This window comes from Chanodichthys erythropterus, chromosome 21, assembly GCF_024489055.1.
Source record: "Chanodichthys erythropterus isolate Z2021 chromosome 21, ASM2448905v1, whole genome shotgun sequence".
Classification (NCBI taxonomy): Eukaryota; Metazoa; Chordata; class Actinopteri; order Cypriniformes; family Xenocyprididae; genus Chanodichthys; species Chanodichthys erythropterus.
In genome coordinates this window covers 34623262-34649359 of record NC_090241.1, presented here as the reverse complement: position 1 = coordinate 34649359, position 26098 = coordinate 34623262, and the positions used below count along the sequence as shown (strand labels likewise).

Genomic DNA, 26098 nt, shown 5'->3' with positions numbered 1-26098 from the left:
TCAAGAAACATTTATGATTATCAATGTTGAAAGTTGTGCTGCTTCATATTTTTGTGGAATCCATGATTCATTTTTTCAGGATTCTTTGATGACTAGAAAGTTCAAAAGAACAGCATTTATTGGAAATAGAAATCTTTTGTAACATTATAAGTGTCACTTTTGATCAATTTAATGCATCCTTGATGAATAAAAGAAAAAGTGTTTCTTTATTCCTTTAAAACCCTTTTAATGCTTTAATTATTTAATTCCTTTGAATAAAAGGAACAAAAAATAAAATTGGTCCCCCCTCCAACGTAACAAAAAAAAATTGTTCCCCACCAATGCAACAAAAACAATTGGTGTAAACTGACCTTCTGCTCAGAAGTGACCGAAAGACTCTGTAGTCTTGCTGTCATGAGGGCCAGACTCTGTTCAAACGCTGCCACCAGGTTGGCCTGCAGACAGGAACAGGTTAGTGTCTGACATACACTATGCATCACTACATACACACACACACACACTCAGACGTGTGTGTCTCCATCTGGACTGGGAAACAGCGACGGGAAAGGACGGGAATCAAGAACAGCTGTTGAACGGATGGATGATGTAGGGTGAACAGAGGATGACCTGCAGGCTGCAAAGGACAAAACATGAGGTTGCCATGTGACAACACACACGCTACAGAAGAGAGTGTGTGAAAGAGACGATGGAATCATCCTGATAAAAAATACAATATCCATCATGCTTCTCACTCCGCCTGCGCATGCTACTGTATCACATACTGAACTACAGTTTTACATTTCCTGAAGAAAACGTGAGAGGAAAAACTCTCCGGCGTGATGCTAGGCTGTTGTGGCTGGTTGCCAGGGTGTGATGGATGGTTGCCAGGGTGTTGCTATGTGGCTGTTAAGGTGTTCTAAATGTTTATTAGTATGTTGGAATTGCTATCTGATCATTAGGGTGTTCTCATTGGTTGCTAGGGTGTAATGTATAGTTGCTAAGGAATTGCTATGTTGTTAGCAGGGTGTTGCTCTGCAGTTGCTTAGGTGTTTTCAATGGTTGCAAGAGTTGCCAAGTGGTTGATGAATGGCAGAATTTCTATGATTTTTGCTTGTGCTGAGTGTTTTTTTTTTTTTCCCATGTTGCTATGCAGTTGCAAGGGTGTTCGTTGTGGTTACTAGGGCGTTGCTATGCGGTGTGTTCCGAGTGGTTATTAGTGCGTTGTATTTGCTATGCGGTTGCTGGAGTGTTACGAATAGTTGTCAGGGCATTGTTATGTGGTTACTAGGGTGTTGCTCAGTGTTTGCAAGAGCATTGCTAAATGGTTGTTAGGATGTTGTGAATGGTTTCCAGGGTGTTGTTATGTGGTTGTTAAGGTGTTCTGAATGGATTTAGCACTTTGGTATGAGGTTGTTATAGTGTTATATGTGGTTGTTAAGCAGTTGCTAGGGTATTGCAAGTGGTTCCAAAGGTTTTTTTGGTGGTTGCTAAGATGTTCTAGGTGGTTTTCGGGGTGTTGTCGTGGTTGCTAAGACATTGCTAAGGGTGTTCTGGGTGGATATACAAAGCACAAATGATGCAATACAAGTCACACACAAAATTGAATACTGTGGGTTAGGGGTTTGTTTAAATAATCAAATGCAACTTTTAATCCTCAATTAGTGCATTTATGACTATGTAAGTGTTTGCAGTTGCGGTTCTTTCTTTCAGCACCCAGGGTCAACACTATGACATCATCAGCATTAGGCCAGATGATGCATAAAAAGCCACAGAGCAAACATAAATAAGTTCCACTTCACACATCATCAGTCAGCGCCACACTAATGGCAGGACGGCCCATAGATGTGTATATATAGATGATGCCACATTCGGCCACTCCAGACACGTCAGCCATCTTGGAACAGTCAGTGTGTTGTCACTCATAGTAAGAATCAATGATGTCACAACATTGCTGTGAAACTAGCGAGATTTAAATTCTTGAAGAAATGGGAAAAGAAACCTTTCACAGCTGAGAATGTGTTGCTTTGTGTTTTTATATGTATTAAAGGGATAGTTCACACAAAACGTAAATTTCTATCACCATTTACTTATGTCACCCTTATGTTGTTCCAAACCTGTATGGGTTTCTTTCTTCTGCTGAACACAAAATAAGATATTTTGAAGAATGTTGGTAACCAGACAGTTGATGTCAATGGCTACCATCAACTGTCTGGTTACCAACATTCTCAAAAACTCATACAGGGTTAGAACAACATGAGGGTGAGTAAATGATGACAGAATTTTCATTTTTGGGTAAACTGTCCCTTTAACTCAAAAATTACAGGTTTTTATTATGGTATTTTTTTTTAATTAGCTGACGGCGTCTTGTATTGTGTTTAGCAAAATCATCTGCTGAAGTCTCTTGCACATATATATATATATATTCATATATGCGTCTAACTACTTTTCCAGACGCTCAGTCAACTTGCTCTCGGCTTTGACTGTTTCAATATGGCAGACGGCTTACGAACAGCGGCCCATAGAAACAGCCGCTAATGAGGCATCTATGTATATATATATATATCTATGGGGAGGCCTGCGAGGGGCACAGACACATGCAACAGTGACGGACGGGGCTGCGAGTGACAGTCCAACAAACCTGGCCTGCCTGCAACAGCCAGCAACCCCAGGAATCAGTCAGTCATCAGAGGCCGGGAGAGGACATCAGCCAGGGAGAGAGGGAGAGTGCTGTTAGGACTATAGGGCCACAACTCTCCACCCCACACACACATTCATATATGCACTGGGATCAGCATCAGAAATCAGGGCCCTCAGGTGCCCTCTCACCTTTATGAGGGTTCATTTGTTTCAATGTAGAGCCATACTTAGACAGGACTACTTTTCCCTGAGGTGATTAGGTAAATTCATGCTTTATAGATCCTTATGTAACAAGAATATATGGGAATATACTGCAAAATATAATATATTACATAATACATTTACATATATGGGCAACTAGTGCTTATATATTTTTCAATATACTGCGATAAATGCATTGAACATGTATGGCTATATACTGATACATAAAAATATTTAGAAATGAAGACAAAAATAACATTACATGTAATATTCATAAAGTTTTAAGATTTATTTTTGCTGTTTTTGCCTTCATTGTGACAGGACAGTAAGTTGAGAGAGGGATGGGAACGGGATTGGGAAAAGTCCCATGAGCCGGGACTCGAATTCTGGACGCCCGAAGTGAAACTGCGTTACAAGTTGGTGCTGCCCCCAAGGCTATTGGCGCCATCATATTCATAAAGTTTTATCCTTTATTGTGTACATATATTGCACATACATAAATGTTAATATATACACACATAGGCTACACGTTTACGGAATGAGTTACAGAAGATTTCTAGTTCCCAGCATGCTTTGCTTCTGACTGTTAAAGGAGAATAAATGTTAAAATTAAGTGTTATTTAAATTGTTTTACACAATATTAATACAGTGGGAGATCTGTTAGTGTTTAATGTTCTATTATTTTGGAATTTAAAAGGGATTATGGTAGTTTTTGGGGTTATGCAGGTGTGCTTGTGCTATTGTAAACTAGCTGTATATGAAAATATGAAACATATATAATATATATTACATAATATTTTTCTATATATGTGTGTGCGTATACTGCATGAGTACATATGTTCAATATATTTATACACATACAGTACCATATCTCATCACATGTACATCTAGGGTGAATTCAGGGTGATTGGGACACTTTGCCTTTGAGATGACTCGGAAAAAGTGTCCCAATAAACCTGAATTCACCATATATTATGTTATGAAGTGTATTACTGAATATAAAATTACATACATTATGATATATAAGTAAATATATCGTCATATTTTTCAATATATGAAAAGCTGCAATTCCTTATGCATTCAATATATTGTAATATATTAACACAATATATTATTCTTTATATTAAAGAATATATTTTCAATATATTGTTAAATCATTTAATATATCGATCATTCATATATAAGGAAATATATTTTCTTTGCGTAAGGGGATGTACTTTGTGATTTTAATCCACACTGGGAAAACTAATCCTGTCTGCATATGAACGTCACCACAGTGTGTGACTGTATTGCTGAAGCCAGTTGTACTGAAACAGCAGATCAGTGCAGGGTGAGTCGAAAGCAGGTGGGTTAGTGGGAACTTGCAGTGAGAAGTGATCAATTATTGGCCCGGCAGACAGACAGCTGGATTTAAAACACTAGAAATATTGTGATTACAATGACCAGCACTGCATGGCAACACTCATTAATTAACTAACAATCCTGGTTTGACTGGGGAAACAAGCAATGATTATTGAGAAGTTTAGAAAAGTGGTAGAATGTAGAAATGCTGGTGATGTCATTGACATGACAGAGTGTCTGATAAACAAACAGTTTTGACAACATATTATGGACATTTAAGTATAAAGACTCAAACTGCTATAGCTATTATGACACAATACATGTGACTTGTATGATATAAAATCTAATTATATAAACATGAAATAAAACAACACATTAAAATATTAAAAATGTATTGAATAATATTTTAAAAAATATGATTTTTAAAATAAAAATCTGAAATTGTGTATATAGTAATGTATGTGTTTTTGCACGTACATTTGCTGAGAGTTGGGTGGTCAGGCTGGCCACTTTATCCTGAGACGACTCGAGCTCACGCCTCAGTATGCGGATTTGCTGAGATGGAAAATGAGTTACAAACATTAAAAATCCATGTACAGCACTATATTCAAAACACAGATATTTATGGGATGGTTTAAGCTTAAAGGATTATTTCACTTCAGAATTAAAATTTCCTGATAATTTTTTCACCCCCATGTCATCCAAGATGTTTATGTCTTTCTTTCTTCAGTCGAAAAGAAATTTAGGTTTGAGGAAAACATTCCAGGATTTTTCTCCATATAGTGGACTTCACTGGGGTTCAACGGGTCCAAATGTCAGTTTCAGTGCAGCTTCAAAGAGCTCTACATGATCCCAGACGAGGAAAAAGAGTCTAATCTAGAGAAACGATCGGTCATTTGGACATTCAACCCATTGAACCCATTGAAGTCCACTATATGGAGAAAAATCTTGGAATATTTTCCTCAAAAACCTTCATTTCTTTTCGACTGAAGAATGAAAGACATGAACATCTTGGATGACATGGGGTTGAGTAAATTATCAAGAAAATATTAATTCTGAAGTGAACTAATCCTTTAAAGTTGCCCTAGAACCAATTTTTACAAGATGTAATATAAGTCTAAGGTGTTTCCTGAATGTGTCTGTGAAGTTTCAGCTCAAAATACCCCATAGATTTTTTTTAATTCATTTTTTTAACTGCCTATTTTGGGGCATCATTAACTATGCACCGATTCAGGCTGCGGCCCCTTTAAATCTCGTGCTCCCTGCCCCCGAGCTCTCGACTATAATACAGTGCATTTACAAAGTTCACACAGCTAATATAACCCTCAAATGGATCTTTACAAGATGTTCGTCATGCATCAGATCATGTGAGTATAGTATTTATTTGGATGTTTACATTTGATTCTGAATGGGTTTGAGGCTATGCCGCGTGGCTAAAGCTAACATTACACACTGTTGGAGAGATTTATAAAGAATGAAGTTGTGCTTATGAATTATACAGACTGCAAGTGTTTAAAAATGAAAATAGCGACGGCTCTTGTCTCCGTGAATACAGTAAGAAACGATGGTAACTTTAACCACATTTAACAGTACATTAGCAACATGCTAACGAAACATTTAGAAAGACAATTCACAAATATCACAAAAAATATCATGATATCATGGATCATGTCAGTTATTATTGCCCCATCTGCCATTTTTCGCTATTGTTCTTGCTTGCTTACCTAGTCTGATGATTCAGCTGTGCACAGATCCAGATGTTAATACTGCCTTTCCTTGTCTAATGCCTTGAACATGGGCTGGCATATGCAAATATTGGGGGCGTACATATTAATGATCCCGACTGTTACGTAACAGTCGGTGTTATGTTGAGATTCGCCTGTTCTTCGGAGGTCTTTTAACCAATGAGATTTATATAAGAAGGAGGAAACAATGGTGTTTGAGACTCACTGTATGTCATTTCCATGTACTGAACTCTTGTTATTTGACTATGCCAAGATAAATTCATTTTTTGATTCTAAGGCACCTTTAAAATGTAATGAAATTAGTATAAGAATGATGTCAGATAAAAAGAGAACTATGGTTGGTTGTTTTACATGTCGTTTAGACTGCGGTTCTTGGCCAGAATGAGTTACAGTGTGGATCAAACATGAATATGAATGATTTATTTCTTGAGCAGAAAACAAGAGAAAGCAAAGGATAAGGACAAGCTGATAAGAAAAGTCTTACCTCTCCTTGCATTCTCTCTTCAGTCTGAGAGTGCGTGATACAGAAACAGGGATAAAGATCAAGAAAAGTGAGCAAGGACAAGAAATAGAGAGAAAAAAAGCCTGTGTGTTTAAAGGGTGTTCAACCCAAAAAATACTGTCATCATTTATTCAGCCTCATGTCGTGCAATGCAAATTACATTTTTAATGAAATCTGAGAGCTTTCAAAAAGTTTATAAAGAGATCATAAAACTAATTCATATGAATCGAGCGGTTTAGTCTGAAGAGAATAAATCGCTTTATATGATGAACAGATTTAATTTAGCCTTTTACTCACATATAAACATTCATAAGTACGGAGCCCCTAAAGGGACCTCTGCAAAAATAAAAAAATGACAGAGTTTAGCGTGCTCACGAGAAACTTTCACGTGCACACAAGAAATGCATTGCGTGCGCACGAGAAACTTATGTTGTGCACACGCATTACAATTTCCAGTTTCCATAACCTATTTCATTTGTGCATCACTGCCTATGAAGAAAGCCAGAGTATGGATGCACATGAACTAATAAAGATCATGAAAATTAAAGAGAAAATGAGAGTGGATGCACATGAACTAATACAGCTGTATTTCCTCAAAATCTGGCTTTCTTAGACCAAATCGTCTAGGATGAATCCAGTTGATTATTCGTTTTAATTAAACACGTGCCTTCCTTTATATCTAAAGTCCTTTATGTCAATGGCTCTGCTCGCAATAAGTGCTGTTAGAATTGAATGAAGAAAATAAGCATTTCTCTGTCACCTGTAAGGATACATTAAATCCAACAAAGTGGTTTAATAAAGGGCCGTTTGATCTTGTGAAATATGAAATTTCAGTACGCCTACATTTTACAGTACCAGTATTTTTACATTTTTATATTTATGTATTTATATTTTTATATAGCCTACTGCCCTAACAAAATACAAAGTTTCATCATTTTTACTGTACCAATGTTTTTTCATGAACCATTAAACGTGGCGTTATGACAATGCACACTGAGCCCATTTCCCAGCGCGATTCTTGGATGCCACAGAGTTAAATACGTTAAAATGGACATAAGTCCTTGAAAAATGACGCACTTCCCTAACGAAAGCCACATTTTGAGCACTTTTTAAAGTTTTTTAAATGCCAAAAAGAACAATGCACACAGCTATTTATATCCCGGCCGTCACAGAGAATGCTTTAAAGCAGACATAAGGCCGTGATATAAACTGCCCTACAAAAGCCACATTTCAGCAAATAGATCGTTATTAATTTATGCATATCCATACTCGCATTTTCTGCATAATTTGAGCAAATAGATCTTTAATAATTAATGTGCGTAAACCTAAACTTGTAATTAATTACAGGTTTAGGTTTACGCACATTAATTATTAAAGATCTATTTGCTCAAATTATAATTGGAACAACATGAGGGTGAGTAATGACATTTTTGGGTGAACTGTCCCTTTAAGAGAAACTGCAAGAATTAAAGGGCCGGTAAGATCAGATTTTGTGTTCCATTCACTTTCATTCATAAGAACATATGAACGTGTAGAATTGTAAGCTTTATCTACATAATAAAGTTCAATATTGATAAACTTTAAGTTGTGATTTTTTTTTTAGTTTTCTATTCTAGCATTAAAAAAGAGCTCTGACCAATAAAGGATCATTCAACATCATCATTTGAACAAATACAGAAATCAACCCAATTTTAATATCCTCATCAAGTATCTACTCACCGAATAGTTGGATGAGGCATTTGAGGCCAGAGACAACACAGATCCATGAACTGAGAGAAAGAGATTGTGCTTTATAATTGAAGTCAACATGAAATGCTGTTTGCAACCAATTTTACTTGTTATAATATGGTCTATTTTTCAAATGAAACAAGATATTTAATAAGGAAAACAGACTTCACTGATGTTTATAATAACATGCACAGATGAATCAGGACCAGGAATATGTATTAAAGAAAATAGACTCATGCAGTTTTGATTTTATGATGACTGTAATTGTTCATTATATATCTTGTTTGAGCATTGAGTAGTGTTGTTATTAACTAAGATGTTTTTGGTTACTGAAAATAAAATCTAAATATTTTTGTTTATTAGCAACATTAAGCGTTTATGCATTCCCAATCAAATTGAGGAACAGGTTAGGGCAGGTACTGAACATTTCCTGTGGCTCACCATCTTCACTAGGCTCTCTGAAGGATCCGGATCTCATCATGCTCTTCGGTCGGTCGGCCAGAGAGAGAGAGCTGCCCAGAGGAGAGGTGCCGTACAGCTCGTAGCCCATGTCATTCGCTGGGATGCTGTTGGATCGTGTGATCTGGGAACCAGAGCTTGAACTCGGGATTGGCGCCACTGTGGAGAACGTCATTTTATTATTCAAGGTGATTTCTCTCAGTCATTCAAGGTGTAAAATGAGAAGGTGTTTCACTTCACTTACCCACGTTGGTTGGCGGTGTTTTTCCTAGGAAGGGTTGTGTCACGTGTGTGGGGGAAGGAAGCTGAGGCGGGCTCTCCGAATCCGTCATGCTAGTGATCGTGTGGGAATGGCGACGTTCCCTCCCTTCGCCATCTGACTGCCCGCTGCCATAGCGACTGCGGAAGACAGTGTAACCTATGTCAGAATCATCTTACATCGCACTGCTGTACTAGTTCTTTTTAAATTAAATAATTGTACCTTAATCCTTTCTTGGGTAAGGTGTTCCTATCAGTTTGTAAACTGGGAGGGGTAGAGAGCAGCACATATAAATACCTCACCCCAAACCAGCACTGTTAGCATTACACTGATATCCAGTCCACAATGTTCATCTGATAGTGTAACTCATCTAGTTTGATTTTGCAGTTGTTGCTCTTTTGCCAGCAGGGGGCGACAGGCTCACAGCAGATGACATGAGCATCCTTTTAATATTTTACTGTGCAACATTAAGTGCATACAGGAACATGAGTGTATTACATAACACAAAAGATCATATAGTTTTTTTTTTATTGTTATATAATATATATTTATTTTATTATTATTTATTATTTATTTTATGATATGGTGTGTGTGTATATGTATATATATATATATATATATATATATATATATATATATACACACACACACACACATTTTGTAACAAGTTGAAAAAATAAACTTTTTAACATTATTATTATTACTATTATGATATTAAGATCACTCTTCTAATATATAAATATATATATTATTTTTATTAAATATAATATATGTCAAACCTTGTTAAACAAGTTTCATAAACAAGTCTTGTAAACTTAAAATAAATTATATATATATATATATATATATATATATATATATATATATATATATATATATATATATATATATATATATGAATTAAATTACAATTTATTTTAAATTAATTTTATTAAATTATAATATTAACTATTACAAAATAGATGATAAAATAATAATATTAATTTCTATAAATAAATAAAGCATTGAGGCCAGCACACCATCTTTAAACAGTGCTGGTGACAGTTATGCTGCTCTTTTTAACACGTTCAATCAATAATTTTTCTATATATCATTGTTTTGCTCTACTTTGCTCAGTTAAAACATATACAGCCATTATACAAACCCAAACTCACCTGTCGCCTAAAGTGATGGACGTCCGACTGCCTGCGCCCCACGTCCCGGTACTCCTGGCTTCTTCCCGGTGCCCGAGATCAGTTTTGGTGGGCACGCTCATATGAAGAGGCAGCGACTCCATGCTGCGGTGCAGGCCGGACATCTTCGGGTAGAGGATGGGGGAGCTGCTCACAGACAGCGCCTGGCCTGAGAAACAGCTGGGGGAATCGATATGGAGCACCGGCGCCGGGCTCGGGGTGAGTCGAGGCGGTACGCGTGAGCCAGCCAAGTCCTGGAGCTTGGAGTAGGGAGGGATCTTTGGAGGAAGGTCATGGATGGTGATACAAGAGTCCAGACTGTTGGAGTTGACCTTGTCTAGGTGAGCCAGGCTGGGAGGGTGAGCTAGAGACTTGCTGCTCAGCAACCTGTTTGAGTAAAAGACAAAATCAGCAACAATGACGTCATGAACTCAAAGACCTTCTGTAGTCAAGCACTGCATGAAGACAAGGGATTTCAGAGCATCCAGAGGAACTAAATAAAGAACATGCCGCCAACCATAAAATCGACCTCAAAGGCTCTTTATGTCCGGTTCCAGAAAGGGTTTTAAATAATTGAGTAGCATAACTTGCATAATATAAACACATAGATCGTCTGCAGAGTATTTCCTGCAAAAAGTTGCATATTAAAGTTGTTTAATTTGTAAAATAAAACACTTATTTTCTATATTTTTTGAGCAATTGTGCAATTGCTTGTTATGATTTGATATTTAAACTACAATGACACAGATCAGAATCATTAGCTATAACAATTTGAATTCATTTAAATATTTAACAAATCATAATAATCAATAAATGATATTTTCAAATGAAATAAATGTATTTCAGACTAATGGGGAAAATTAAGTGACTCAAGTAGCTGTGTAGCACATCAAAAATATATTTTTTTAAATTTTAAAATATAAATATTATTTTTTTACCAGCTGATTTATGAAGATGGTAAAAAAAAAAAAAAAAAAAAAAAAATATATATATATATATATATATATATATATATATATATATATATATATATATATATATATATAATTAATTTTCAATGTATTAATAATTAAATAATTATATATATATCTTATATATATATAAAAATATATATTATATAAAAATATATATATATATATATATAAATATGCATTTTTATATATAATTTATATAATTTTTATTTAATTATTAATTATTATAATTATTACATAATTATTTTATTTAATAATTCTTTAAATAATTTCTTTAACAAATAATTCAGTAATTTATTTCCATTTTATTGTTTTTAAAAAGAATATGTTTTATTTTAATTTTATATACAAATATCATGAAATGATTGCAATGAATTTTACTTGACATAAGGTATTTCTGCAGATGTCGTACCTCGGCGTGCTGGTCGGAGAGCTCAGTTCAGGGTATTTACTCGCGCTCGTCCTCCGCACTCGATGGATCTTCTCTACAGTCTCTCCACAGCTCTCGCCCTGGTTCTCGGCCTTCAGACAGCTGATCTCCAGGTCCGCTTTGGCCTTGGCCCTTTCCTTCTCCTTCTCCCGATCCGTTTGGTTGACAGGTCCTGTGGTGCTCGAGCGACTAACTGCTTTCAAACTGCCTCCTTCTTTTCCTCTGGTGGGCATGGTGTTGGGCAAAGCTGGCACGGGTTTAAGAGTGAGGAGACTGGCATCGATGCTGCCACTGACAGGGCGAGAGGAAGGTCGTCCGGTTAAACTCATAGCGCTGGATTTTGCAGGCCGCGGCAGACTACGATATTGAATGCTACCACGAGCGTTGGGCGCAAGGAAACCCTGTTCGGAGCCGCTGGCATCCAAGCTGTTTTTGCGCCCACCTCCACCTGGGACAGGTTTGATGGGGATGCCCGAGGACTTTGGGGTTTTGCCCACAGTGGCCGAGCCACTCGTGATAGTGGCGCCTCCTGCTGTCAAGACAGTGGCGGTACCGGTGGTTGGCGGTTTCTTGTAACCGAAGGAGCCGCCGGCGGAGGGTTTCACCAGACCTGAAGGAGGCTTGCGGTGCTCGGCGTTGTCCCGGCCGGCATCGGAGCGGGAACGCTGGAGACCCGTTGCCTTCACAGACATTTTCACCTTGTCAACCGCCTTTGAGTCTCCTTTTGGGACTTTAAAGAAAAAGAGAAAACAGTCACTAAAACTGACAACACTGCATCATATTTCATTTGGACATGTGCATATTTAAACTCTTGAGCACCAGCGTTCGGTGTCACACATCTGGACGTGTGAAGTTTGAAGATACATGGGAAAATATTATTGGTGAATGACTAAATTTCATTTTATAGAATATTTTATGTGCTTTTGTTTTGTGTTATTTCAGGGAAAAGTTTTCAATGTAATGTTCAGAGAAAGATCATATATAATCTATAACTTTTTACATCATTTTCACAATCCTCATTTTGGCTGCGTGAGATTCTCCAGCTTTGTTGTTGTTGAGCTGTTAAAGCTCCACCCTCTTCTGGAAAGGGGGCGGGAGCAGCAGCTCATTTGCATTTAAAGGGACACACACAAAAATGTGTTTTTGCTCACACCCAAATAGGGGCAAATTTGACAAGCTATAATAAATGAACTGTGGGGGATTTTTTGAGCTGAAACTTCACACACACATTCTGGAGACACCAGAGACTGATATTACATCTTGTGAAAGGGGCATTATAGGTCCCCTTTAACATAAATAGTTAACAATATCTTTAAAGACACCAAATCACAAGGAAAGCCAAAAGCAGAAACCCGAGATGTTCATACTACATTAATGTTCATAAGCTATGAAAGAGTGCAGAAGGAAAAATCTTCCTCTAGGATGGAAATAAACCATTGCATTCTTTGACATACCCTGAAATGTCATGTTAAAACCACATAAATGAACTTATAATCATTCAGCTCCATGGAATACATCAAAATACCATGCTATTACCATCACTGTACCATGGTACCACAACAGCACTTTTCTGTGGGAAATTACCACATCAACCTCATCATCAATAAAGTTTAATTTCCTTTCACACACACGAAGCTGAATCAGTGCTAATGACCAAACCAGGATGACACACGTCCTCCGTGTGGTCAGAGACGTATCATTTAAAAGGTGAGTAGGAAAGCCTTGGGGGTATGACATCAGATGAAGTCATGGAGAGAACCCGATTGAAGCCATGATTAAGTTTCTGTGGCTTAAATCTACAGTACGTGAGTCATTGTGGACGGAGACGAGGGCAAGCACCCATCTGCATTTAATTAGAGACACTGCAAAGATAAAGAGCGTCTCAGCCCACACAAGATATAAACTCCACTGCACACGTGATTCGCACTGATGAGACAAACAGGATTCACATCTGAATATTACAATGAAAAATAGTTACCAAGAATATGTGAACTCAACTTGCTAATGAGTTTTAAATGACGTTTGGGGGACTAATTATTACTGAGAGAGGAAATCTATGACTGTACGAATACTAATGACAGATGCTCAGAGAGTGCCTACAGCTGAACTATCATCACGATTATGACTTTTTATGGAGATAATTACAATCTCACACTTGCCATTCCATTACATTCCATTTTTAAGCAAGATTGCTCAAGCACACTTTTTATGCAAAACATTTTTAAAAGCACATTTGTTGGGTTTGAAATGAAAAAAAAAAAAATAATAATTTACTTTTCAAAATCAATGCTTTCTGGCTCCCAAACTTTAGTGGAGTAGCTACATGCTAACATACTACTCTTACCACTTCTGCATTATATAGTGTACTCAGTATGCAATAATTTTATACACACTACAGTTCAGTTTTTAATGTTTTTGAGGGACTTTTATGCTCATGAAGGCTGCATTTATTTAAACAAAAATACAGTAATATTGTGAAATATTATTACAATCTAAATAACTGTTTTCTATTTGAATATAGTGTAAAATGTAATTTATTTCTGCGATGCAAAGCTGAATTTTCAGCAGCATTACTCGTCTACACTTGATCCTTCAGAAATCATTGTAATATGCTGATTTATTATCAATGTTGGAAATAGTTGTGCTGCTTAATATTATTTTATAACCTGTGATACTTTTTCAGGATTCTTTGATGAATAAAAGGTTAAAAAATAACAGCATTTATTTAAAATAGAAATCTTTTGTAACAATACACACTACCGTTCAAGTTTGGGGTCAGTACATTTTTTTTCTTTAATTTTTATGAAAGAAATTAATAATTTTATTCAGCACGGATATGTTAAATTGATCAAAAGTGATGGTAAAGATTTATATTGTTAGAAAAGATTTATATTTTGAATAATTGCTGTTCTTTTTAACCTTTTATTCATCAATGCATCCTGAAAAAAGTATCACAGGTTCCAAAAAAATATTAAGCAGCACAACTGTTTTCAACATTGATAATAAATGAGTATCAAATCAGCATATTAGAATGATTTCTGAAGGATCATGTGACACCGAAGACTGGAGTAATGATGCTGAAAATTCAGCTTTGATCACAGAAATAAATTATATTTTAAAGTATATCAAAATAGAAAACTATAATTTTAAAATGTAATAATATTTCACAATATTATAGTTTTTTTTCTGTATTTATTATGAAATAAATGCAGCCTTAATGAGCATAAGAGACTTTGTTCAAAAACATTAAAAATAGTAATGATTCCAAACTTTTGACCAGTAGTGTATATATGTGTGTGTGTGTGTAATTTTTGTTCCTTAAATTGATGATTATGTTTTTGCCATTTGTGAGGGTAATTTCATATCAGAACATAAGTATGACAAAGAAAAATTCCATATGGCACCATGGCTGCTGGTTTTCTTCTAAGTGCACTGGATCGCTGACATTTAAATGTCATTCTAAACTATGGATCCCGCATAGAAAGGTTACACTGCCAACAGGAAGACTGCATCAAGAGAAGACGGTTAAAAGATAAACCTGACAGGCTTTTCTCTCATGAAATCTACTCTGAAAGCAGAATAAAGAAGAGTTAAAGGAATGATTCAGCCAAAATTAAAGTACTGTCATCATTTGCATGTTCATGTTATATCAAACCAGCATGACCTGATGCATGAATGAGGTTTGAGAGTTACAGCAAAAAGCAGGATTTTCAGTGGACGACTACTCAGAATCTCACAGAAAGCATATCATTTGACTTCAAAAGACTAGCGCAAGTCATAAAGACTACTTTTATGATCCATTTATGGTGTTTTATTGTCCTTTTTGGAGCCTGACAGCCTCTGGTCTTTGTATGCATTTATTGTATACAAAAGCGTAATGTGGAACGATATGATGGTGAGTAAAAAATGACGACAGAACTTTGAACTATTTGTTTAAGTTCAGACTGAGTTTTGATACTACTCATGTGGTTCCTTTAAAGTTTCCACACAAATGTGTCATCAGCTTGATATCTGCCGAAGAGACACTTCACCAATCTCTGTGTCACACATGGTCTTTATTTACAAGAGATTATGGATGACAGTAGTAGTAACATAAACAACCTAAGTTTGTCCAACTGATTCATTTCCAAATCATGATATAGTGCTGTTAATATATAATCCTTCTGGAGATGCATGCTTGGAGAACAAAAACGTTTTGTTTTGCTGCCCAGAACGGGACCGCTTAATGAATTTATGCCTTGTATATCTAAAGTCTGAAATATATCCAAATCAGAAAATACAGTCTGTTTATGTCAAAGCTAAATCCTAAATGTTAGCACACAAAATAATCTAAATCTATATAATCTATATATTTATTTATTTATTTTATTTTTTTTTAATTATATAATATATATATTTAAATAAAATAAAATTAAGTTCAATTAAATAAAATAAAAAAACATACATACCTGCGATTTTTAGCACACTTTGTGAATTGTGTGTGATGGGTGAGGTGACGCCCACAGGAGGATTGCGGCCCTTTTTGAAGCTCCCAGATTGTCCGAGACTCTGAGGTTTCTTCAGTTCTCCTTTCCCCATCTTATCCTGTGCCGTTCCATCCGGCAGCCGAGTTTTCCTCCACTTGCTGGACGGCTCCGCTTTAAGGCTGCCTGTGTCATAAACTCCGTCTGCCTTCCTTAAGGACTTACAGTCCTCGCTGTACCACGCCAGTCCACTTTCCACCAGAGAACGCTTCTCTGCATCCGTTCGCAACTTCACAAACACAAACACACACAGAAGAGGATATCTGTTAGAAGAGTATATTCAGTATGAAAAATCATATCATACTACATGTTTTTTTTCTTTTACTTAAAGATATGCATACTTTTATTCAGTAAGGATGCAATAAATTGATTAAAAGTGCCAGAAAAGACATTTATAATTTTACAAAAGATTTCTATTTACAATAAATGCAGTTCTTTTGAACTTTATATATTTATTATGAATCGCAAAAAAGTAATAAATCCCAAAAATATGAAAAATATGAATTTTCAACATTAATAATCAGCATATTAGAATGATTAGAATGATAAAATGACACTGAAGACTGGAGTAATGATGCTGAAAATTCAGCTTTGATCACAGGAATAAATTACAGTTTACAATATATTCACATAGAAAACAGTTATTTTAGCTTGTAATAATTTTTCACAATATTACTGTTTTTACTGTATTTTTGATCAAATAAATAAAGCCTTTGTGAGAATAAGAGACTTTCAAAAATGTCTTTAAAATCTTACTGACCCAAAATGGTAGTATACTTGCACTACATTGTATCAAATAAAATGTATTTATTCATTTTATAATGTATTACTGTTGCTTACTATATTTATTTTATTCTATAATTTATGATTTGGCCCACATGGAATCTTTATACTTCAAATGCAAGGTTTTATGAAGAATTATGCAAGCTCATATTCCATTCCATATTCATGACTTCATGAAAATTTTTCCAAGTTAAATTAAATGCATAAAGGCCTCATACAACACTCCCATTCAAAAACACGTGTTTCTGTTTTCTGGGAGGTAGTAGCCGCAATCGAAGGCTTAAAGATTAAACTGAGCTCATCTAAAAGACTATAAGCCTAAAAGACGTTCCCACATTTACAGCTACATTCTGTGAAGCTTTTCCACGGGCACAGTTTAACCGCAATAATAAACAAATCAAGCACATTTCTCTAATGGAAATAACTTTGCATTATATATAACATGCCATCTCTGACTTGTGGATAAAAATATCAACAACAAGACATTTCTATTTTCACACCATTTTAGAGTAAAGACCAGATGGCACATTGAAAACATCTTCAAAATTTCATGTAATCATGATTACTAAAGCATCACAGAAAGTCTACTCTACCGCTTTTTTCTGTTTGGGCTTGATTTTTGACATTTGCAGCTTTAATGAGGAGGAAAACAAAGGTGTGATTTCATCGAGAAGTGATAGCAAGTGCTTCAAACAAGCAAATGACGTGCCCAATAGGAAACAGCTGCTCTTAATTCATCCAAGAAAATCAAAGCCAGGCTTTTGAGCTGGTTTAAAGTAAGTACAAGCTCTCCCAGCCTGACTTTGACTGTAGGGGGTGAATGTGATACACGTGTGTCTCATACTTTGGTTATGTTGCATTATTTGTAATCATTATTTGTGACTTCTATAACATTACTCAACTTAGTGAGACAAAAACAAACTCACAAAGTGAGAATTGTTTAATTTAGGTCACTGCAATACAGCTTCTTATCAACAGTAGACACGTTCAGAGAAAAACACCAGACTACCAAACCAGAGACACGTTAAATTGAAGATGGCAGCAAACACCAAACCACAGCCTGAAACAAGAGCCTGAAACTGTCATGACGTCTTGAGTTCTCTTGTCTTGACACAAAACAAATCCTCAGAGGTTATTTTATGTCAGTGTTTACCACAGCAGGAACTGAAAAACAAATGTCAAAAACAGATACGGAAGTCATTTTAATATGTGCCTTGGTGTCTTCATCCGTTTTTGGTTTTTAAGCAGTGGTTGCATGATCATATTTCAGTTTAGAACAAATTCAGGGGCGTTTAAATGTTCAATGTTTCTGAAACACCGAGGCTGCATTATTTAATCAAAATACAGTAAAGTTGTGAAATCTTATCAGAGTTTAAAAGATCTGTTTTCTATGTGAACTGTAATTTATTCCTGTGATCAAAGCTGAATTTTCCGCATCATTACTCCAGTCTTCAGTGTCACATGATCCTTCAGAAATCATTCTAATATGATGATTTGATGCTCAAGAAACATGTATGATTATTATCAATGTTGAAAACATTCATATTTTCTAGGAATCTCGGAGGAACTGAACATTCAAAAAACAGCTGTTATTTGAAATAGAACTTTTTTATAATATCATAAATGTCTTTAATGTCACTTTTGATCAATTTAATGCATCCTTGCTGAAGAATGTATTAATTTCTTTTCTGTCTTTCTTTCTTTTCTTTTTTAAATCCTACTAACCCCAACATTTTCAATTGTAGGTTAAGTTTAGACTCATAGACCGAATATGGCCAACCTCATATTGAAATTGTTGCGTTATTTACAGTTGTAGATTGATCTAGATCTGGATTTGGATCCCTGTATTCTTACCTAAACCACAGACAAGAGTCTGGCTTGGCTAGTTGGATGAGTTTCTGGATATTTTCTTACCACAGAAAATAATTTCATATACCTCGCTTTCCAAAAGCAAACAGAAAAAGCGTGTTGACAGAAATCCAGTCATGTTTAATGGATGCAGTGATGTGTGTTTCTCCATAGACTTCCAGTGTCAGCATGTTTTACAAACCGTGAGACAAGCTGAAATCTGTATCATGTGCTTCATCTGATCCTAACCCCTTTCAGAACATTTACTTTTTAGTGCAACATATATGATGTCTGAAACCTGCTTGTTGACATGCTAACTACTATATTTCAGTAGATATTACAAGTTTATGCCAAGTTAAACAAGCAACATTCAAGAACCGTCTCTACGGAAGTGCTTACCATGACGGAAGAGTTGCGTCGGGAACCAACAGGTGTGGTGGGGAGAGAGTTGAGAGATGAGCTGGCGTTGAGTTCCTCTGAGCTCAGGTTATCAGAACCATCACTCAAACCACTGCTGATGGAGCTGCTCTCGTCCCAACTGCCCAAACACACAGACAGACAGAGAGAGGGATAAAGATGTTTAGAAGAAACAAAGAAAGGATGAATGATGCAAGAAAGAAGTAAAGGGAGCATGCGATTTAAAGGGGCCGCACGCTGAATCGGTGCATAGTTAATGATGCCCCAAAATAGGCAGTTAAAAAAATGAATAAAAAAAAATCTATGGGGTATTTTAAGCTGAAACTTCACAGACACATTCAGGGGACACCTTAGACTTATATTACATCTTGTAAAAACTGGTTCTAAGGCAGCTTTAAATGCAAATGAGCTGCTGCTCCCGGCCCCCTTTCCAGAAGAGGGCGGAGCTTTAACAGCTCAACAACAACAAAGCTGGAGAATCTCACGCAGCCAAAATGAGGATTGTCAGTAACGGTGTTCATCCTTACATTGTTCAAACCGGAGTCGACACTGATGGAGAGACTCAGGAAGAAGTTACAACTTTTAGACGTTTCTGAATGGTTAGTGGATAAATTGATGTAGTTGCTGTGGAGTTGATTCAACTCATCCACTAGCATGTATCGTCATGTTCATCTTTTGTGCAAATCCAGTGTTGCATTGACGCAGTCCGGCGTAAAATGACAGCATGACAACAACACTCTACTACAACAACTCTTCCTCTTCTCTAAAGCAGCCCAACATGGCCCCGCCTCCTTTGTTGCATGTTCTCGGGGGCGGGGTTTATGTAAATTTTTTGGTTAATGATGTCATTAACACGGGAAGAAGGTCATTGTACTCCCTACCAGCTGTTAGTTGTAGTCCTTAAAGAGCGATTTCTGTAAAAGAAAATATCTCCCTTTGCTGCGAACCCCCTTTAAAACCTTTATTTTTGAAGTCCCCCTGCAAAAAAAATCATTTTACCCCTTAATACTCATCTTTGATAATCAAAAAGACATATTTAAATGTTTTTTACAGTGAAAATAATTTCTTTGTGCCTTGAATGTAACTCTACACCCTTGCTTCATTTAGTATACAAGGATTCATGAATATGCTAATTAGTCTCCACCTCCACTCATTCACAGCAGCTCAGATTCACTCGCTCAACTGTAGTAAATGCTGCACAATAGCAAGTGGAAATACTGGTTTAATTCAGCCATATATGTTTGAACCAGAAACTGATCCAGGAAAAGAGGAAGAGCTTGTCTACAATTCGACATATCAGAATGGTAATGCGTTTTATGTATCACTCTCTACAACATCTGACACATAACAGTAATTGATATGATTAGCCTTTGGCTTGACTACATTATCAAACAGCTAATAATGTGTTGCTAATGTTACACAAACCATGTTCCGTTCGCCATCTCAGTCTAAAAATCAGCTTCCTTAGTAACGCTTTAAAAATCATAGAAAGTCAGTTGAGAAAGACATATAGTTCATCATAACATTGTAATATCCATCACAGGAAACTTTTCTGCTCCATTACCTGACCCGGGAACAGACAGCAGGATCTCAATGGGAGTATCATAATGGCACAGATGTCTTCACCATATGACCAGAGACTCAATGTACCACACAAGCTCAATTCTGGCTTTGCAACAGACTTGAATTTACTTCCCTAAAAACATTGTGGAGGAAGTAGATGCAAAACAGAATGATGGGTAGCAATTGGAACGCTAAAGATTAAGGTCAGCAAGTTTATGATTGGTAAAACCTCAGTCCCGTAACTACGGATGGGCTGTTCTGGCAAACACTACAGCTTGGGGTTTTGTCCATCTGTTCTGAAAGAGGGAAAGCCACACTAGGATCATAATGATTCATCTTCAGTCTTGCATGATTTAAGCCCGAAACATACATATGTATGCGACACAAACGCTGTGCACGCTCTGCACGTTTTAAAACTCAGCAGATTTTATTAGCTCTCTGCTTAACTCTACTTTTTATGTCATCGTGTTTTCTATTCTTGAGAACATAAATTCAACAAGTTATGATGTATTAAGTAGCTCCACGATATCTGTACCCCCTACTATTGTAGTAAAGAGAGATGTAAAGATAAATAAACAAATATTTATATTATTAACTACATTATGTTTTTTATTATTTAGTAATTCAATAATTCATGCATCAAAGGGTTAAGGATAGTGTTGTGATATTTTTAATGAAAAATACTGTCCTAATCTCAAGAAAACTGTGAAAATGGTTTTGGACCAAAAGAGGTTCTTTTTTGAAACAAAAGTTCTTCAAAGAGCCATTGAAGAATCAAATGACACAAGTGGGATGATAAAAATGAACCTGAGGCCCTGTTTCCACATGGTATTGAAATGTGTTTTGGTCACAAGTGGACGACGCTAAATACAGGTGTAAAATGTTTTGAGCTTGTCCACTTTCGACCACTTCCAGAGGTAGTCGCATTCTCACACACAATGTGTTTGAACATCCACTAAAGGCCGCCTACTGACCTAATGCCTAAACATTATGGAAAGCACTCCAACCAGACGGGATTTAAACTTTGTCGGCTGAAGAACAAAGTTTGGTTTGAAGATGAAAAATGTACCAAGCACAAGAGCAGAAACGAAAGAAAGTGTATCCGTCATCTCCGGTCGCATTCATATGTAAATTGCGCAAGCTTATTTAGTCCATTAGTTTGAAGTCCATATATTTATCTGCCCATAGAAGCTTTCCTCAAAGAAATCAGGGAAGAAGTGGTTGAAAGTGGACAAAAGAGACGGATTAAAACACCAGGTGTATATGGGAATGTGTCTCCCTCGTCCACTTGGGATCTGATCGACCAAAACGCATCTTAACACCAGGTGGAAAAAAGGGCCTGAGTCACAATCACTGTAGATGTCAGTCTGTCTGTCTCTATCTGCTATCGTGTCGGGTCTAAAGTACTTTGTGGTTTCAGACTCAGCAGAGTCTAACAGAGATGGAAAAGGGAATTATGGGTGCCAAAGAATCAGAGGACAAAAATGGCTTGTTGATGTTCGGAAGAACAACTTAAGGAGCCAGCAATTTGTGCTAATTACTGGTTGTGCGGGCACCGAGGGGAGAGAATGGACTTGCCTACATGTCTCAATGGTTAGAGACGACTCCCGCAAGGACATTTCTTAATGCTTTTCTTTTCCACTTCAGTTTCCATTTCCACCCGTTTGAAATGTAATGGTGGCACACTGGAGCCAAAAGTTGGCCAAAGCCTGTGTCAGCTAGTTTTAGTCTCGTTTGAATGGGAATTGTGATTACCATACTGAGATATTACATCATGAAAAGACAAAAAAAATAGTCTAGGACTACATTTTGTGTGGCTGTCATGTGCAAAACTCACATCCATAAAGCATTCTGGGTGATTTCTAGGTGGTTACAAACTGGTCTAAGTAAACTATTAAATGTGTTTTTCATTAATGAAAAAAGCCGAGATTAATTATATTAGGTAAGTTTAAGAAAAGCTTAAACTTGAACAAAAACAAAGCAAAAGTGTGAAAAATCATCAAATTAAAATGATAAAAATAAAATCTAATTCAAAATATTAATAAATACTATAATAGTATACAAATAAAAGTAAAATAACACTGCAGATCAACCTCAAACATGCAGACACAAGAAGACTTTGTTCACATAAACGCTCTGATTGACGTCTCTGAACAGAGAAGCGGCCGAGGCAAGCACATTATTGGTTCATCAGAGTTTCACCCTCGATAATAAAAGTCCTGTTCTGTTCAGTCTCTCAGGAAATGCTTGTTGTCTCTATATTGGGCTGAGGGACGATTCATGAAGTCTCCGGAATGGGCAACCGTACCATCAATCTCATTTGAACATTCAGTGGAAACCGCCAAATAGCTCAGGAAATCATTCATCACAGCCACCGTGAAAATGCAGCCCAAAAGGTACGAGTTTAAAATGGAAAAAGATGACAGTGTAAGAAATACAGCTTGTTACTTTAGTAGTTTTAAAGTGCACACTGTAAAAAATATCCTGTTAGATTTACGGTAAATAAACGGCTGCTGTGGTTTCCAGAAATTCAGCGTGACTGTGACAATGTTTTAGGTATTACAACATGGCATATGCTGGCATATGCCGCTTTTATATTTATTAGTATATTAGTAGTTTTATATTTATTTATAAATATTTATTTATATAGCTAATATAACCATATTTTTCATTAAAGGTGCAGTATGTAATAATTTTGTCCGCTAGAGGCCTATTCAAAACAAAGGCGTAGCTTGATGACGCAAAGTTTGAGTGTGGAATCTTGGGACATGTGGTCTTCACCTCAACAGAAGAAAACATGTTAATGGATGCGATTGTTAACGTTACTGTAGTATGAAGCAGAGCAGGACCGAGTATTGTGGGAGCTGAACGAGGCTGCTGGAGTGATTGCGCAACACACGCCTCACGAGCAGCGGGACTTTTATTATGCCACAATCGCCGGCGCTGCTTCCGCTTTACCATATGTGACCAGTCACGGAAAGTAGGGACACAAGTTGGTTCTGGGGCATTTTGAGTTATTACAGATTCTGAAAGTGTAGTCTCCAAGCTTTCCAACGATGTGTGACATATGAAAATCTGATAATGTTTGGAGAAGTTGTGGCCATTTGAAGGTAGGCATTCAAGAAAGCACTATAGGGAGAAAAACGCCTCTAAAGTTGCAGTTCTAACCTGTTCTCACCTGCTGGGAGTGACAATAGGGCTCATTTACATCTCATTTAGATAAGCCATACCCCCTGTAAAGCTGCATGGACCGCATACTATTAATAATAAAGGTTAATGTGCATTATAAATGTCAGTAATTTATCTTTTTTGACTTTTATAAAAATGATTTAAATGATTTGTCAAAACTCTATTTGAACTTGTGCATTGTAGATTGTTGTAAGACACTCCTTTAAAATCTGCCCATCATTTTTAATGTTATTATTTTAATGTTTATGTAAAGAAAAAGTACATATTGATGCTAATTTTATTTGTTATTTGCTGGTTTTCCACATAAAACTTGGTGAATTTACTTTTTGAACAGGATTCTGTGATAACCGTGATCATTTTGGTCACTATAATCATGAAATGAAATTTTCTCACCTGAGAAGCCTGTTAAAGAAGAATAGGCAATCCAGGAACTAACTGGACTAACAGAGGCCAGAGATCGCTATCTATGGCTATTCAAAACACTTTTCAAGACAATAAATACACGATTGAGACGATGAATGCATGTATTGACTGAATTTGCGTCTGAATAGCGCTCCCTCTGTGGGCGTGGCCGCATTAGCGGATAATGAGCTGAATCACAGACTTCTGACATGGCTCTCTTTTCATACAGATTACATAAACACAGAATGTTTGTTTTCGATTTGACTTACACGATTTAAAACCTGACATTTCAATGTTTTTTCAGACACAAGTATAATTTTTTTATGATTAGTATTCACTAAGTTACAGTTCATTTTCTGAGAACTATCAGATTGGACTTCAGAGGGAGATGAGAGATCACGCATCATGTTAGTTTTCTTTATTTTACAAAAAGCACAACATTTTGTTTTTACTCACAAATAAAAGAAGATATTCTATAGTTTCAATTGATATATTACTTATATTACTATATTACTTATGTCTCTATAACAAAAAATGACGGAGTATTTTAAGTCTGTTTTGCTGCAATGTGAAAAAAATCCTGCAAAATGCGCCGGCGCGTTACCCGACTCCAGAGAGGTAATGTCTTACTATGCCGCTTTCATCGTCGCTCAGATCGTCTTCAGAATCAGTGAGCGCTTGTTCATAAGCATCCGGCTTGTTGAAGAAGTACTTCAAAACATTTTCGGTGTAACGGCCACGGTTCTTCATTGAATTTTGATATCAGCTAGAGCCGGCCAGAGCGCTGCATAATAAGTAGCCACGCTTCCCAGTATGGAAATACACACAGACATGACACACCCCTACTGCGTGCTAGAATCTCCGAAAAACAAGCCGATTTCAACCTCAAAATGTACGCTTTTTTAAATATACCAATACTGCTATCTCAAACACGGAAAGGCTTCTTCATGATCTCAACTAACAGATTCTGCAAAAAAACGAAAATCACCAATTTTGAAAAAAAATGCTTCTTTCTCATTTTGCTCGAAAGTTGTGCTGCTGACTTGTGTCCCTGGTTTCCGTGACGGGTCACATATGTATCATATGTATTGACAGCACAATTTTTATTGTGAGGTTATGATGTAAAATTATGATAACTACACTGTAGCTGCTACAGTAACTAACAAAATCTATCCAATACTGGATTTCGTAAGTGTCTGAAAAAGACAATTTTCACATGCCACCATTACATATTGCATCATGCTATATTGCAATACAATACAGCAAATATAGTTTGACAGTAAATTATCAAATTAATTGATTACTGTCTAGTCAGATGATATGAAAACGATTACCACTTGTTCAACAAATATATACACTCGTGTACATTCAAACACAATAATCGGGCATACATAGCAAACGCGAGTTCAACGATACGCGATCAGACGCGATGCCCCGCGTTTGGTGTGTACGCTCCATAATACTAATTGTGTTGTTATCGTTATAATGGCATACGTTTGCTGTAAAGATACGAATCAAAACAGCTCACCTGTTGAGTAAAACACAAGCGAGATCGGCATCTCTTTCTAGGTGAAGATTTTCGCGAAGCTCTCTACATCTAGAAAATGCAACACCGATATTGATCCTCGCTCTTTCTCTCCTCTTGTCCCAAACTCTTCTTGTGTCGTTTGGTTGGCCCATACGCTTACGTTTACGGGAGCTGTCCTTGCCGACAGAACCAGTGGCAGATGGTAAACAGTAATTATGTTCCATAAATAAGTAACACAATCCACCATAAAACGTGCAAGAAGTAAATAAGGAACTGCTTGAAGCAAGCTAGTGGTTTGCTGGACGCTAGATACTACTTCCGCATTTGTCCACGACACTGATGTCATGTGGTTTCTACATCAGAAAAGGCGGTAACAAAGGGTAACTGACGTCATTGACAGGCGACTGCACTGCCCCGTGTC

General features: G+C 36.5%; 1 protein-coding gene across 1 annotated transcript in view; it reads right to left on the bottom strand.

The window, feature by feature from the left end:
• The window catches only part of nav1b (neuron navigator 1b), an 88679-nt gene that overhangs the window by 19113 nt on the left and 43468 nt on the right, over positions 1 to 26098 (bottom strand). Inside the window, exons 6-16 of the mRNA XM_067373595.1 lie at positions 18978 to 19116; positions 15873 to 16176; positions 11407 to 12154; positions 10006 to 10410; positions 9074 to 9115; positions 8837 to 8991; positions 8575 to 8751; positions 8125 to 8174; positions 6388 to 6411; positions 4636 to 4713; positions 351 to 434 (exon numbers count right to left, since the gene is read on the bottom strand). Of these exons, the coding sequence (XP_067229696.1) occupies positions 351 to 434; positions 4636 to 4713; positions 6388 to 6411; positions 8125 to 8174; positions 8575 to 8751; positions 8837 to 8991; positions 9074 to 9115; positions 10006 to 10410; positions 11407 to 12154; positions 15873 to 16176; positions 18978 to 19116 (2206 nt within the window). The remainder of the gene's footprint in view (positions 1 to 350; positions 435 to 4635; positions 4714 to 6387; positions 6412 to 8124; positions 8175 to 8574; positions 8752 to 8836; positions 8992 to 9073; positions 9116 to 10005; positions 10411 to 11406; positions 12155 to 15872; positions 16177 to 18977; positions 19117 to 26098) is intronic.